General features: G+C 52.3%; 5 protein-coding genes across 5 annotated transcripts; all 5 read right to left on the bottom strand.

Annotated features, from left to right (window-relative positions):
- Positions 1 to 190: 190 nt before the first annotated feature.
- BO66DRAFT_375482 (S-adenosyl-L-methionine-dependent methyltransferase) lies at positions 191 to 1,570 on the bottom strand (the record flags this gene model as incomplete). The annotated part of the gene is made up of 5 exons (XM_025645651.1): positions 191 to 511; positions 618 to 1,008; positions 1,087 to 1,210; positions 1,257 to 1,374; positions 1,430 to 1,570. The coding sequence occupies 5 exons, from the start codon at positions 1,568 to 1,570 to the stop codon at positions 191 to 193; spliced, it is 1,095 nt and encodes a 364-aa protein (XP_025503219.1).
- Positions 1,571 to 4,036: 2,466 nt separating this feature from the next.
- On the bottom strand, positions 4,037 to 5,941 carry BO66DRAFT_411979 (HAD family hydrolase; the record flags this gene model as incomplete). The annotated part of the gene is made up of 5 exons (XM_025649324.1): positions 4,037 to 4,069; positions 4,363 to 4,854; positions 4,908 to 5,053; positions 5,115 to 5,164; positions 5,226 to 5,941. 5 exons carry the CDS (start codon positions 5,939 to 5,941, stop codon positions 4,037 to 4,039), a joined length of 1,437 nt encoding a protein of 478 aa, XP_025503220.1.
- A 1,042-nt stretch (positions 5,942 to 6,983) lies between these two features.
- BO66DRAFT_402062 (uncharacterized protein) lies at positions 6,984 to 8,264 on the bottom strand (the record flags this gene model as incomplete). Its single annotated transcript, XM_025648794.1, has 1 exon — positions 6,984 to 8,264. The coding sequence occupies one exon, from the start codon at positions 8,262 to 8,264 to the stop codon at positions 6,984 to 6,986; it is 1,281 nt and encodes a 426-aa protein (XP_025503221.1).
- A 1,208-nt stretch (positions 8,265 to 9,472) lies between these two features.
- Positions 9,473 to 10,320, bottom strand: BO66DRAFT_420892 (glycoside hydrolase family 11 protein; the record flags this gene model as incomplete). The annotated part of the gene is made up of 2 exons (XM_025649912.1): positions 10,009 to 10,320; positions 9,473 to 9,953 (listed from the first exon to the last, which is right to left on the bottom strand). The coding sequence occupies exons 1-2, from the start codon at positions 10,272 to 10,274 to the stop codon at positions 9,473 to 9,475; spliced, it is 747 nt and encodes a 248-aa protein (XP_025503222.1). The 5' UTR covers positions 10,275 to 10,320.
- A 1,025-nt stretch (positions 10,321 to 11,345) lies between these two features.
- BO66DRAFT_452834 (amidohydrolase family protein) lies at positions 11,346 to 13,301 on the bottom strand. The gene is made up of 7 exons (XM_025651957.1): positions 13,128 to 13,301; positions 12,738 to 13,094; positions 12,474 to 12,700; positions 12,350 to 12,402; positions 12,222 to 12,280; positions 11,741 to 12,083; positions 11,346 to 11,683 (listed from the first exon to the last, which is right to left on the bottom strand). The coding sequence occupies exons 1-7, from the start codon at positions 13,179 to 13,181 to the stop codon at positions 11,520 to 11,522; spliced, it is 1,257 nt and encodes a 418-aa protein (XP_025503223.1). The 5' UTR covers positions 13,182 to 13,301; the 3' UTR covers positions 11,346 to 11,519.
- Positions 13,302 to 14,790: the final 1,489 nt, after the last annotated feature.

Here is a 14,790-nt window from a genome sequence, read left to right on the forward strand (position 1 = left end):
CAGATGACTTTGTTCGCTCTAGTGCTTTGACTCCTAGACCAACAGCTAAACAGCATTATTGTGATTTTGAACATTGGCCGACTACGACAACGATTGGTGCTAACACAAGAATACGGTGAATTGTGCCAATCTGAACCTATAATTCGAGCATACAATCCTGCAACAAAATCGGCCAACAATTTAAACACCACTACATTCTCTCCCCACCCTGCTTGACCGCAAAGATCAGGGCCTGGTACGGGTCCAAACCGTGATACTGAATGTCCACCAGCTTCAGACCCGCCGACTCCAATAGTTTTGTCCAAGCTCCGCGAGTCCGTTCCTGCGCCCCGAGGTTCGCCATCATCTGCAGATCCATCGCCGTAGCCGTCCAGTTAACCCCACTGTTGGGGAGAACCATCTCATCAAGAAGAAGCGTTGAATCGCTGCGCATCGCCTTTGCTATATTCCGTAGAATTGATTGGCAGCTGCTGTCAGGGAAATCATGGAGAACTCCGCGGAAGTAGTAGAACTTGGCACCTATCGCTCATCAGCAGGGGTGAACGCGGCAGTGATCGGCGCCGGACCTCACCTATGATAGGCTGTTCCTCAAAGATATTGTAATCCATCTTCTCAACCCCTGGGATGGTGGGGGCACTCTCCATGACCTGGGGCAAGTCTTGAAGAACGAATCGACCGGGAATGTCAGGATCATACTGTAGAACCCTCTGGCATTGATGCCCGGTGCCCCCGCCAACGTCCACGAACAAGACCTCGTCTGTTGCTGTTTCCTTACTGCGAAGCACGGTTGCAAGCTTGGCCCAGTTAGTGGTCTGGCTCCTCTGGAAATGCATGTGGTTGTGGAACATGGCGCATTTCTCCGGGTGGGCTTTTAGGAACGCGAATAGGTCGCCTTTGCACCCGAATGCGTCATGCAGAGGCAGGTTGAGAGAATCCGTGGGGTTGTTATAGCCGGTTCGCTCGAGGAATGGTGGCATTTGGGCCATCACCGGAAGGATTAGTTCGTAACTTGAAGAGCAATGCCATATTAGCTGAGTGCTTATTCACCGGCGCTGGCGGGCGTTCGAGGGAAGGGAATAGCCTTACTAGGCGTTGATATAGCTTTCGCCCTTGGAAGTAGCCAGAGCCCGGGTCATTTTATTTCCTGCAAAGAGGTCGGGTCCGAGCTCTGTAATCATTTGGACGCTCGCAAGATAGCGCATAATCCGGCCTATCCTATATTAGCTTCCTCACACTATCGAGAGACACTTCTGTACCAAGCAATATCTCATCAGCAGAAGTCTCTTTGGCCAGTCGATCCAGATGAATGCCCGAATCACTGGAGGCGAGCAGATGGAAGAGACGCAGCCTGACACCAATTCGCGCAGCATATAGCTCGAGGGGCTATCGCGTCGTTAGCATCGCTTCACCAGGGCGTTAATAGACATACGGCAAAGGTGATGCGCTGCACCGCATCTTCGTCAGGCTCGAGGGAAATTATGAGATCCCGCAGCTCATTCACCAGCCGGCTGCGATTGTCTTCATCAAGACACTTGGCAAGATCCTTGACATGATCGAGAGCTTCATCCATCTTGTGTTGATTGAGGGAATGCTGTGTGCAGTGAGGGGGTTTGTTAGATGTTCGATGTACGGAAGTATGTTGAGATGGTGGGTGATAGGGCGACCGTGGTAAAAAGAGACAGGGTAGGCTCCTGGTTTGGCATGGATTTAAAGACAATACAGGCAAGAACTCCGTGTTCTGGAAAAGGACCAAAGTATATTGGCCTGGAACCATGTGAGCTAGGAGAGTTCCGAATTAACCGATCCACCCATGTGAATTTGTAACAACGCCGTAAAGTGACTCCTGATTGCGAAAGCTAAAAAAGAAAGTCGGAGACCATGAATGCACCCAAACTCAACTCATTAATGTCAATGTCATCCATTTCCCTCGGGGCACACTCCGACTACAACTTTCCAAAGTCATCATCATTTACCATCCCCATCTGTCTCTTCAACAAAACAATTTCCAACCTTTAAAAAGCCACTTACGTATCTATAACGCTCGTTGTTGCCCTGAACGGTGGTTCTCTATACCTTGGTTTCACCAGAAGCTACTTCAAAAACCTTCTCGGGTTGAACCAGGCCCAGACTCTGACATATTCTAGAATTATGACAGAATATTGACTCAAGGTGGCTGGGAAACCACTGCATCGTGCGCGTTTGCTCTGTGAATCGGCATGTGACCCGGATCATATGAAATCCATGCGAATGAGTGAAGCAACAAACTGGATCCTGGCGCAATCCAGCCAGCCACTTGGTCCCACACAATCGAGAATAAACCACCACAGCAAGGTTGACCTCCTAAAACCGGCAGTATACACACATACTGCTGCTGTCATTCTCAAACTGAACGCGTCAACGATTACCAACATGATAAGCAAGTGTCATAAATCAAATAGCCTCTCCGAACGAAACTCCATCCCGTCCCGCCCTTAAGACATGTTCCGGCCCAGAAGGGGGAACCCAGTTTTCAAGTCTCCATGCCAAATTTTTCTCGGCAAAGAAGATCTCACTCAGAATCCAGACGCGAATTCACCATGATCACGCAAGAGGGGCCAGCTGCTCAACTGCCAACTCCCTCCAAGGGAGGGACGGCCACCGCTGATCTCCCCGTCCGCCCGGTGTCTCAAGGCATGACAAGCTCTCCTCAACTAGGAGAGCTTGCAGCTTCCATTAGCACCGCGACCAGAACAATCGAGGAGCATCTTAAGCAACGGGACCTACCGTATCCGTCCTTCGAGGCTAACGGGGGAATCACTCTTCCCCGCGAGCTGCAGCAGGCAAAGGAATCAATCCTAGATTCGGCCTCTGAGCTGCGATACCTGCTCACAGACCCCGTGAGCGCCTTCTTCGAGGGAGCAGTAAGTCCCAGCGCGTCCAGTTCCATTCTCGCGAACCATAGCTGACAGTAAGGTGTAGCCGGTGGGCTTCATGAGTATGATAATGATTCATCGCTTCAACATCGCGAACCTAATCAAGCCGGACATGGAAATGAGCTTTTGCTCGATCGCAGAGCAGACTGGCCTTAAAGAGGGGGTGGTCAAACATGTGCTTCGCCACGCAATGACCTTGCGGGTGTTCCGCGAGTCCCGACGGGGATTTGTGGCCCACACCCCTCGGTCGGTGGTGATGAGAGATGGCGATATAGCACGCTGGATGGCGTTCTCTATTGACGAACTGACAGGGGCTATTCTTTGTGTAAGAGTTACGGCTATCTCGATGTGAGAATTAGCACTGACTGTCATTCATTCCAGGCGCCCGATGCGATGCAGAAATGGCCACGATCGGATGAGCCCAACCAGACGGTAAGCTCCACTTGCGTGTACCCTCTATCGCAATTGTCCAACGACAGGTCGCTAATGACGGTTTCATCATATGCTAGGGTTTCTCCCTCGCCGAGAACACGGATCGAGCCATTTATGAAGTACTAGACGCAGATCCTGCGCGCGGTGCCCGGATGGCTAATGCCATGAACGTGTGGGCTTCAAGCGAGAGTTATTCGGCCTCGAAAGTAGTTGATTCATATGACTGGAGTCGTCTAGGGTCAGGCACGGTTGTGGATATTGGCGGCTCACGAGGACAGGTTGCGGTGGCAGTGGCCTCGAGGTTTCCAGCGTTGAAGTTCGTGGTGCAGGACCTCGAAAGCACCATAGCTGGAGCCGAGGTAGACTTGCCACCCCAAGTCGCCGACCGCGTGAGCTTTATGGCTCACGACTTTTTCGAAGAGCAGTCAGTTCTTGCTTCTGCATACTTCCTACGATGGGTCCTGCACAACTGGTCGGACAAGTACTGTATCAAAATTCTCCGTGCACTGATCCCTGCGCTGCGACCGGGGGCACGGGTCATTGTCAACGAGATCTGCATGCCTGAGCCCGGAGAGGTTCCTTTGTGCAGAGAAAGGTTGGCACGGTATGTTGCCCTGATTATCGCCATGGGATTTTAAGCTAATGGGCTGTGACAGAACGATGGGCTTGGGCATGATAGGCCTGTTCAACGCTTATGAGCGAGATATAGAAGACTGGACCCGGCTCTTTGAGCAAGCGGACCCGAGATTTCAATTGCTCGGTTGTCGGCACCTGGACGGTGCGGAAATGGCTTTGATCGAATTTGAGTGGACCGGATGATCACATTGGTGAACATTATGATGTATTGTGCTTTGCAAGAAAGGATGATAATAGAACGGAAGTTCAGAGTCTTTTATCAAATGTCAGTAGTCAATTGCTATGATTTCCAAAACTTGTAAGGGTTCAACAACTCCACTCCAGCCCAGAACCACCATTGCGGCTGGCCTTCCTTTTCACCTTCATCATCCCCAGGAGCGACGGGCATCTCAATAGCCTTTATTGCAAGTGCAGTAGTCAATCCCCGGTTCCCGATCTTCCCCCCGGTCGATCCAAATCTATAGACCCAGCTTGTAGGGAAGCCGCCATCCTCACACTGCATGTCCCGCAATGCTCTCTCATCGAGCATATTCGACATCCCAAGCAGCTTACACGCATAGACTCGCATGGCCAGAGAAATAGCGTCGCCAACGGCACCAACTCGCTCATATACTCTTTCTCTCAGGAGAGGCATCAGCCGAGCGCGGAATGGACTGTTCCTCAGAAAGACTGAGAGTCTGGCTAGAAAGTACAAGAAGGCGTCCGGACTGATGTAGTATCTCGTGCCCTGCAGGTAGGCTCTATGTCGCAGCACGTCCAGCACCCAGTTAAAGGTGGCGAGTAACTCGGATTCTCGGCCGTTCTGGGCGAACAGGCTAAGCACGTTCACGCAGACGACTGGGTCGACTCGCGGGCGAGTGGGATCAAAATACGTCTTCCGAGGTTGTGTTAGTGAGGAACATGCAGATAAATCAACCATGATCATACCGGGACTATCCCGTCGTTGTCCAGAAGCAGCAGAATCTCATTCATCACATCGGCGACGACGTCTTTATGAATGGGAAGGACCGAGAGCGCGATAGAGGTGGTGTCCAGGTCGTTGGGGAAGGTACCCGTCGGCGACTGAGGAACCCCTGTTGACAGTCCCACCGTATCAATAGCTGCAACGCCTTGCTCGGGGAGAATTTGACCAACCGATGAAATAGTTCCATGTTCGATCCCAAGGTTCGAGTTCAATCAAGTCTCTACTCCCACGTTCGTTAGAGATTCCACATGCCATGTACAAACCTTGATGGAGAAGCTCACCGGTCGCCCGTCAGCTCTAGAATCAGCAACTGCGCAAAGTTTTCGTGGATCACGGAGTTATTGCTAGTCACAGTGAGGAGGCTCTTTGCATTCGAGCGGAGATACGTCAAGCCCCGAGAGACAGGGTCTTCCATCAGGTTTATGATCCGCTGCTTGAAATCGGTGACGTTCTGGAACACCACGCCGTGCATCCCCACGGACTGCGCGACCAACACATTCTCCGCTTTGTCGTCCACGAACACGACCTCGTCAGGCCTTAACCCGGTCTCTGCGAGAACAAACCGATAGAATCCAAGATCTGGTTTGCGCATCCCAACGACCCCGGAGAGATACACATGGTCGAAAACAGGATAGCTGTCCACAATGCGATTGACACAATCCTGTTCCGCATGAGGCGTGTTCGTCATGCCATACACTTTGAGCCCGGGGTTGCACTTCCTCATCTCGCTGACAAGCTGAAGGACGGCGTGGTTCAGTTCCAGGCTCTGACGGGCCTGTTCCATAGTGGAGGCCATGTCTGCAGCGCTGATGGAGAATCGTTCAGCAAGCTTCGCATAACATTCTTCTTCGGAATACCTCCCGCACTCGTATTCGAACCATATCTCGGAGGACATGATTTGTCTGAGCTGCGCTGGGGAGAGCGGGCTTTGGGCTGGCGGAGTCCATAAGCATAGAACTCCGGCGAAGTCGAGGATCAGTGCTTTGACGGAGGACATGGTTGTGCGCGAAATCGAGCTAGATTTTTTTCGAGCCCACAACAAGAATCGGCCACGAAAAGATTCGATCGCGTAGGGAACGATGTAGGCTGCTTTATATCGTCATACAGAAGCGTGATGAGGAGTCCAGCTTGGAAGCACTCCCGATTCACGGCGCCGTCTGGAGCGCAAACCCCACAACTACTAATCATAAAGCTCTAGTCTTGGCTGCAGCAAGCTTCTAGGGGGGTTTGGATCAGGCGACGAGGCGCTATGCGACAAAGTAAGAATGGATCTCTGTGGCAGATGAAAGGCGCTAAGAAGATGACGAGCGCATCCATAGTTGACAAACGAGAGATGATCAGTGAAAACAGCTAGGCGACAATTCATGCAAAAGACTTAGTGTATCTGTCTGCATAAAACTTTCCACTTTACTATAATTTCTGTTTGACCTACTTGGCTATAACCAAACTCGAACACCAGACAATCACAGTCGCATATTGTTTAGTGATCAAGATATGCATGCCACTGTCAGACGGACCCTTACACTTGAGACCCAAGTAGTGAGAAAAGTTTCATTTGCCGAGTGGCCGCAATGGTCTTCCGTACCCAAGCAGACGCGCAACAGTTTCGAGTTTGTCTAGACTAACTTACCCGTCACGAGGTATTGTACAATTAAGCTAGGTAATCCGACCCGCACGATACGAGCCCCGGACCAAAAGGATTGCATTTCGGGGCCAATCTGTGTGTACCGGACGGGGCGCTAGCTCGAGCCCGAGGAGCAAATCAGGCCTTTTACTGTCGAACACACTTCATCTTGTTTGGATTATGACGTGTATTGGTGGGTGGTAAGTGGGATAGAATGTGCAGTGTGTAAAGAGATGCTGAGATGTAGATCCATTTCCCATTTTCACATCCATCATCTCCGAGTCTACCAAGATATATCATTGACACGTCACCCGCGGTAGAATATCAATTGAAAGCATCACAACGGAGACACACGAACAAATTCGCCTTGTAAACCCCGTCCTGTTGACCCAAACCGATCACTGCACATCGACTATCATCTACAGACAGAGACAATCCTAACTCCTTCATACTCCTCCCTTCCCGCCCGTAGCGCCTCCCCCCTCCTAGCAGCCGCATCCCACTCAGCGCCCTCCAATTCCCACTCGGGAGTGGCATCGCCCGGGAACAACTGCCGCAGGATCTCGCCCACGACCACAACGATCATGCGTATCGAAAAGACCCGAGCGGAAGGGCATTTCATCTTCCCCACGGCGAACGGGATCCAAGCGAATTGCTGTGGTCCGACCAAGGACGAGCGAATTCGCCGTCCACCAGGCGTAAGGAATCGCTCCGGATGGAATTGTTGCGCGGTCGGGCCCCAGTGGGAAGGGTCCCGCTGGATGGCTTCGATGTCAACGGATGTGGGCACCCGGCTGATGCGGCGGATGGGCGGATAGAGGCGGAGGGATTCATATGCGATCGCTAGCGCAAGAGGCTCCGGGTTGTGGTCCGGTCGGCAGTCTCTAAGAGCCAGGACGTAGTTTGATTGGCGGGCGCCGGGCTGGAGAACTGCGAGGAGGGTGTACAGGGTCGAGCGCCACGGGGCTTCGAAGGCGGGGAGGAGCAGGTTCAGCGGGTTGAACTCTTCCGGGGGCGGGGAGCCTGAGACGCGGTAGAGGATCGTCTCCGCCAGCTCCGTTGACACTGCAGCGTCAATGAAGACGTGGCACAGGGCTTGGATCAAGGCGTCTGCCGAGCGCCGCAGATCCTCGGGAATGTCCTGGGAGGCGGCAGCTGTCACCTGAGCGTGCCGTTTGCCCTCTACGGTGATGCGATGGATCTCCGAGCCGAGGTAGCTGAGTTTGTCGGCACCGATGTTTTCGATCTCGAAGAGAGCTTTAAGAACGGCGGCAAGAGAGGTGGTGAGGCTGATCTGTCGTAGGTCGGCGGTGACGGTGCAGCCACCCGGTATTGTGCGTCTGGTGAACAGAGGCTGCATGGCCTTGCCCACTACCCGAGCGATGCCTACCCATGCACTATCATCTACTTTAGCAAGTGCCTTGTACAAGGCCTGACGGTACGAAAGCTGTAGGTCTACCGAGTCTGACACGAAAGGGTTGTTGAGCCGCCATAAACTCTTCAAGACTGGTGCCCCTGCTCTGGCTGCTCGCATCGCGACGGTGGAGTTCTGTAATGTGACGATCGGGTTCTCCACTCCGATCGATTCAAGCCAGACCTTGTCACCAGGGTCTTCATCGCTGCCATCTGCATATAGGAGAACATAGCCGACCATCGCACCCAGCAACAGAATGAAGAGCACGATTTCTTCGCTCATCCTCGGATATCACGGGCTACGCAATCACAGGCTGGCAAGGCGAAAGACCTTAGCAGGGACAGCGTCGTGCCATAGGAAACGAGGCCCCGCTACAACGAGATTTCTGTGAGTGATCCATACGGGCGCAGTGCACAGTATTCCACGCGGCGCCGGAGCAGGGGAAGGAAGGAAAAAAAAAAAGAACCTGCTCGGGAGCCGGGGGCGAGGGGGGGGGTTATACTCCGGCGGGTTTGCGCGGCTTCCTCATTTGGCCGGCAACCCACGAACAATTTGACTTAACCACCACATAGAGTACAAGTGATACCGATCATCCCGGTGATGCAAAGAGGACCACACCTATGTTGCAGAATAGACTTACCTTGCATTAATACTCGTGCGAACGATTGTTGCTTGGCGATATCGCCTTCGAAGCAGCGCAGATTGATTCCGAGTAAGGCCGAACCGAGAACACACAAGCCACCGTAGACTCTGTTTTCGACAGGGCACTGGACAAACCGAAAGCGTCTCGACTCAGTAGGTATGTCGTTCGCTGTTGACGAATCCTTGCTTTCATCACAGATGACCGCCCGAAAAGGATGCTTAGCCTGAACCGTTCACGGGTGGCAGAAAGTTGAGTGGATAGAATAGCGGGTCTTATAAGCGGTGCGGAGTGCTCTGCAAATCGACTATCATATGGAATAGTATTAACATCCCAATTCGGGTGTCCAATGACCATGTACGCATCTACATCGACCCCGACGTCTGTGTTACAGCCAAGACATTCGCTTGCGGGGTATTTGCACATGTGAGACAGAAGAAACTACCGGAGATGGAGCTTACCAGCTCAGCGTCGTCAGCTTTCGCGGGTGGCCTGCGCTGGGTTGTACTGTCACATGCTTCCATTCTACCTTATGGCTTCTGAAAATGAATGCCTGTGATCGGATCGAAGAATAGAAAAGAGGACAAGGAATTTATCATAAGATTCCTATAATCTCGTTTTAATAACGTTCATGATTGAACTTATGGATTACCATTGCGGGATATAACGAGCCCATGCAGTCAACTAACGTAGGAAGAGGATACGGAAAAAAGAGAGGTCATTTTGGACCCGACCGCATGGAAGACTAGAATTCATCGAATTTGACGAATGTAGGACTACTCACATCTGATCTCCCATTCCAGTGACACTATATACAGCAACCTGCATTCAGCATCCAGAAAGCCTGCGTCTAGCAGTCCTCCTCATCCTCCTCAGTAGCGGCGGTGGCAACGGTCGACTGAGTGGTGAGAGTGGTGTGTGTGGCACTGTCGACGGTGATGGCGGCGGAGCCGCTGCTCTCGTAGCCCTCGACGGCGACGATCTGGTAGTTGAAGGTACCAAGCTCGAGGCCGAGGTTCTCCCAGGCGTCGAAGTGGTTCTTGGTGGTGACGGTGCCGCCGACGCGGGCGTCGTCGCGGATGGACCAGTACTGCTTGAAGGTGCTGGTGCCCTCGATCGAGGCGGCGTTGGTGCGGGTCGACTCGTAGATCTTGTAGGTGCTGCCATCGCTGGTCACGGTGCCCAGCTGGGTCAATCCGCTGGACGGGTTGTAGTCGCCGTAGTGCTCGACGATGTAGTACTCGACCAAGGGGCTGGTGGTCCAGCCGTAGACGGAGAGGTAGCTGTTGCCGTTGTTGGTGGGGGTCCAGGTACCGGTGTAGGTGATGTCGCTGGTAGGAGCGTTAGATCGAGGCATACAAGAAGGAAAGCGAGAATGAGACCTACCGATCACTGCCAGTGCTCCAGCCCTTACCGGCAACAAAATTGCCAGCATCGCTCCATTCCACAGAGTATTCACCAGCATTGCCGTTGGTGTAGGTGACAGAGCCTTCGTTGTTCGTCCAGAAGGAGTAGAAGTACCCATTCGAGGTGCCTTCGCTGGAGGTGGTCAGGCTGCGCTTGGCCATCTCCATGAGAGCAAGACGGTTCGGGGCCGCCAGGGCGCCCGAAGCAGCCGAAAGAGCGAGTAGAATGTTAGAAAGAGCGACCATTGTGGTAGTTTTGTTGGTGGTGTGGTAAGGAATGTATCGGATGCTGGTGGTGGAAATAGTGAATGGACAGAGAAGCGCAGCTTAAGGTACCGGAAATGAATCGCCATGCCGACTCTATAAGTACTCCGAGCAGCGGTACAGTGAATCTGACCAAGGATCGAACAGGTGAGACACTACCGTCTGTCGTAAATTAATTCTCGTGGTTTTGGAGGTCGGGGCGTGCTCCTGGATCATTTTAGTAGCCGTCGTGTTTCAAATTGATATCCCCACCCACTTTTGTCCCCGCTAGCCCGTCTTCAGTGCGTTTGGCATTAGATCCAATAATAACCTCACTTTCAGTCTTTAGTCTCGGAAAGGCTCTGGTAGCGCAAACATTGGTGAAGAGAGTGGAGCTCGGACATTTGACTCAGGGTGGAAAATAGCCGGATTGGTGACTTGACCCTGCTTTTGCTGCTGTTCTCCGCCATAGACGTCAAGGTGTCTGGAGCACTTAGCGATGCTTATTTTAGCACATGGCGTTTCTATTCAGACTCTAACTGAGAAACCGGACTGCTTGGGTGGCCCGGGTTACAAGTCAATAGTTCGTTGAATAAATTAAACGGTGACATGAAGCTAAACAAAGGGAGCCGAGGCTAGTGGTCTACTCCGTACATACCGAAGAGTGCCACACTCAGGGGTTTGAATGACGCTTTGAGGATAGGACACTCCGCATCAAAGCCTGGACTGAACATTGAGAGACAGATGCAGCTTTCGAGTCCACCAGAGCTTGATGATGCGTGAGTTTGCGACAATGAGCGGATATGAAGGGTGGTTGAGATATTTGGTAGCTTAGTGGTGATTTAGAAGTTACTACTAGGTACGTACTGATAGATTACACTGGTCTCATGGCCAATCCAATCACACGGTATGTTTGACTGGGAGAGTAAAATGAGCACATATGACCACAGGGTGTGGAAAACAGGGCTTCCCGTCCGCTCAGCCGTACTTAAGCCACACGCCGGGAGGTTAGTAGTTGGGTGGGTGACCACCAGCGAATCCCTTCTGTTGTATGTTTTTGTCGCCTCCAGCCTTCTTCTTTCGATTATTTTTCTTCAGTCCCCTAATTGTTCTCTACGAGTCTAAATTCGATCGGAAGATGGAGAGACCGATAGCACTTCTTCCAAAGCTACCTGTACTCATACAGTCACTCTATTCAGCACACTTACTGATATTTCCACCATGCCCAAAACGAACCGACCAAGTCTCTCACAGAAACTGCTCGCCATACTCATCACCCTCACCACGCTGCGTATTCGACAGCGGAACCCGACTATACGCGAAGCCCGACTCCGGGAACTCGCCCTCCGAAACGGGGTAGGCCTTGGCTTTCCAAATCGCCTGGATCTTGCTCGCTGTGGCCAGGAAGCGGTCTCGTACGGCCGGGTAAGTGCTGCTGACAATTCATCCGTCGCGTTTCTGGAATTTACCGTCGACGAGCACATGCTTGATGTCACCCACATTGGCATGCAGGATGATGGCCGCAACAGGGTCGTCCCAGCCGAGCATACCGGGGGTGCTACCATCCCTGGCGACCACGTCGGCATTGGTTCCCACGGCGATGATGCCGAGGTCGGGTCGGCGCAGGGCAAGACCGCCCTTGCGCGTGGCCAGTAGAATTGCCTGGTCGACGGACATGGGGTTGTGGGCCGGGATCTTCCAGTTTTGCAGCACCCAGCGGTAGAAGGCGAGGCGGGTGCTCTGGTGCCAGAGCCGTGCCTGCGTCAGGATGTCGGTCGAGTAGGTGAAGCGCACGTCAACCCCCAAGGCGGCCTAGTCCTGGATCAAGTGGCTGCGGGGATTGCCGTGGCCGTAGTGCATCTCCGGCTCGGGCGTGATGTATATATACTGGTTCGTGCTGCGCAACAAGGATGCCCCCTCGCTGGTTAAGAAACTTGCGTGGGAGAAGACCACAGGAATGGCGGTGCTCAGGATCCCCGGGGCATTCAGATCCTCCGGCGAATTGCTGGCTTGGCTATACGCGAACCCGATTAGCAAGCTAGTTCACATAGACTTTGATCTCAAGAGGGGCAACATACCTCGCCAGATACCCTGGAAGGAGTGAGTGGTAATGACGGAGACCTTATACTTCCTAGAGAAGAAGCCTCGGTTATTGACGAACTTCGCAAGTTTTGGTCTGACACCGGGCAAGGAAAGGCATACCTGGCCAGCTCAATGACCTTTTGAATCTGGGCTAGACTACCAGGGTTGAACTCATCGTAGGCGATCCCAAGGCTGGTGGCCGTGCCGTTGAAGCGGCCGCTATTGGCGATTTCCTCGAACTTGTCCATATGCTCGGGAAAAGTGTAATTCATCACATTGTGGAAGGTGTAGCACCGGAACATCCGAGCACCACTGTCAATGCTGGCAGCCAGACCCGGATCGGTGGTCTCAGGTGTTGTGTGCATGGTCTAGGATCGTGGTAACTCCGGCGTTCATCGTTTCATGCAGACCCGCCAACTGACTGATGTAGACATCTTCGGGCGAGTACTCCCAAGTTACCGCAAACTCTCCGTACCGATCAAAATACTCGGCCAGAATGGTGTTGGAGGCAATGGTCTTGTAGGCGGTTTGCCAGCTGTGATGGTGAGTGTCGATGAATCCGGGGGTAATGATGTCGCCCGTGGTATTCACAATGTCAAGGTTGGAGGGAAAGGTGCGATTGTATTGTCCCGAGCAGACAGCCTCGATACGATCTTCGACAACCAAGACGGGGCCGTTTTGAATCACTTGAAGGCTTTTGGTCTCTGCATCGAAAGCGATCACAGTTCCACCGGCCAGCAACTCGAAGGTGAAGGCCTCTCATCTCGCTCGTACGGTGGTAGTGAGGATGCCCGTGAACACCAAGGATGATAGTGAAGGGAAGATCATAGCGTCGGCGTTGGCTGCGGGGGTGGTGTCTTTTCCTGTTGGGCGATGGGAGGTTCAACCATTCTTAGAGGTTGCTTGCTGTCGGCTTCATACCACATGATATGATGAACGAAGATTTGGTCTGGCAAACTTGCTTTCAAATCTTGGTATGTCAGTCAAAAACCAGGAATGAATACGGTGAACTTTATCTAATCAATCCTTAGACAGCACGGACACCTTTCTAAGAGGTGGATGGAATACGTGGAAGATAAACTAAATCCGAGTAGGGAAGATGGAGCGGATTTGCAGCTTGCGTGGGTCGGATCTGGCTATTTCCGGCGGACTTGAGATTGTTTCCGCGGAAGATTTGGGTTCTTCGATCTCCCAAACTCAACCATGAATCCCACTGGATGCCCCATGAGAAGCATCAAAAAAAGGATCATTACGAATCCCTCGGTTGGGCAATGCGACCGGCCTAGTCGCTTGGAAAAAGTCCGGCGACGAAGAGGTACATCAGGCCCGATTGTTTCTCTAGTAGCTTGCCTTCAAAATATCCAACTCGGCAAATAACACAACGCGCCTAACCCCCCCAAAAAGTGGGCCACTGACAGCGAGTTCTTAGAGAGCATCCGGAATTGGTTTCTCATTTTCGCCAACTACATCGGTTCGGCGACCTACACCCCCGGCATTACTGGTGTAAGCAAGGTAGCAACTACGCCCGGGCTGGCACTCTTCATGTGGGTTATGAAATTGGTTCCCAACCCACTACCTTCTACGGTAGCTTTAGACAGACCCTTTCCAACTGACCGTTGCTTTGACTCGGACCCATACTCTGGTTGCGGCTTTGGAAGCTGCCTATTATCGGGGGAGCCATCATTAAAAACCACCCGGACCATCTTATTCTTCTCTGGCTTTGCTGTCATATACGCCGAAGACTTTGGCGTGTTCCTTGCGTTTCGATCTCTGACAGGGTTCTTTAAATATTCCGTTATTGCCGCTGAGGCGACATCAATGGTTGATCTTGGGGATTCTCAAGTGGACGATTGTATGATTCCAATCTGGGGATGTTTTGTGGTCTCCGCTCCGGTCCTCGGGTCCCTGATCGGCAGCTTCACCTACCCCTTGGCGGGGGTGGACAAGGATGATTTGACTACTGCTGTGGATGTCTGGAAAGATGCTTATATCCTGTTCCATCTTTGTCCCGGAGATGCTGTTTTCTCTATACTCTTTACAATCTCTGATTCGACCTTTCCAGCTCTACTTTCTGGAGCCGAGTGACTTCCCGATGAAGGTGTACTGTACTGTACATTGCTCTTATCTATGGGATTCTCTACATCAAGTATGCATCCTTCCCGGTTGTCTTACTCCGAAATCACAAAGATCAACTTGGAAGGAGTATGTCTGATTATCGGTAGCTTCTCTATCATGTCTTCGCGATGGTAGAAGAGGTGTATGAACACTTATTACCAAGCAGTATAGTTAGTTGGTGGGTAAAAAGCCCAAATGCCGAGGAGGCGACTCCTCAATTCCTTACACAATGGTAGTCTCACGCAGGGTCCATGGACTCGGTTGGACTTAGGTCTTTCCGATACGTTGGGTATGCTACGATCGCTGCATACCGAATCCTGGA

Source organism: Aspergillus aculeatinus (assembly GCF_003184765.1).
Source record: "Aspergillus aculeatinus CBS 121060 unplaced genomic scaffold BO66scaffold_28, whole genome shotgun sequence".
In the NCBI taxonomy this organism is placed as follows: Eukaryota; Fungi; Ascomycota; class Eurotiomycetes; order Eurotiales; family Aspergillaceae; genus Aspergillus; species Aspergillus aculeatinus.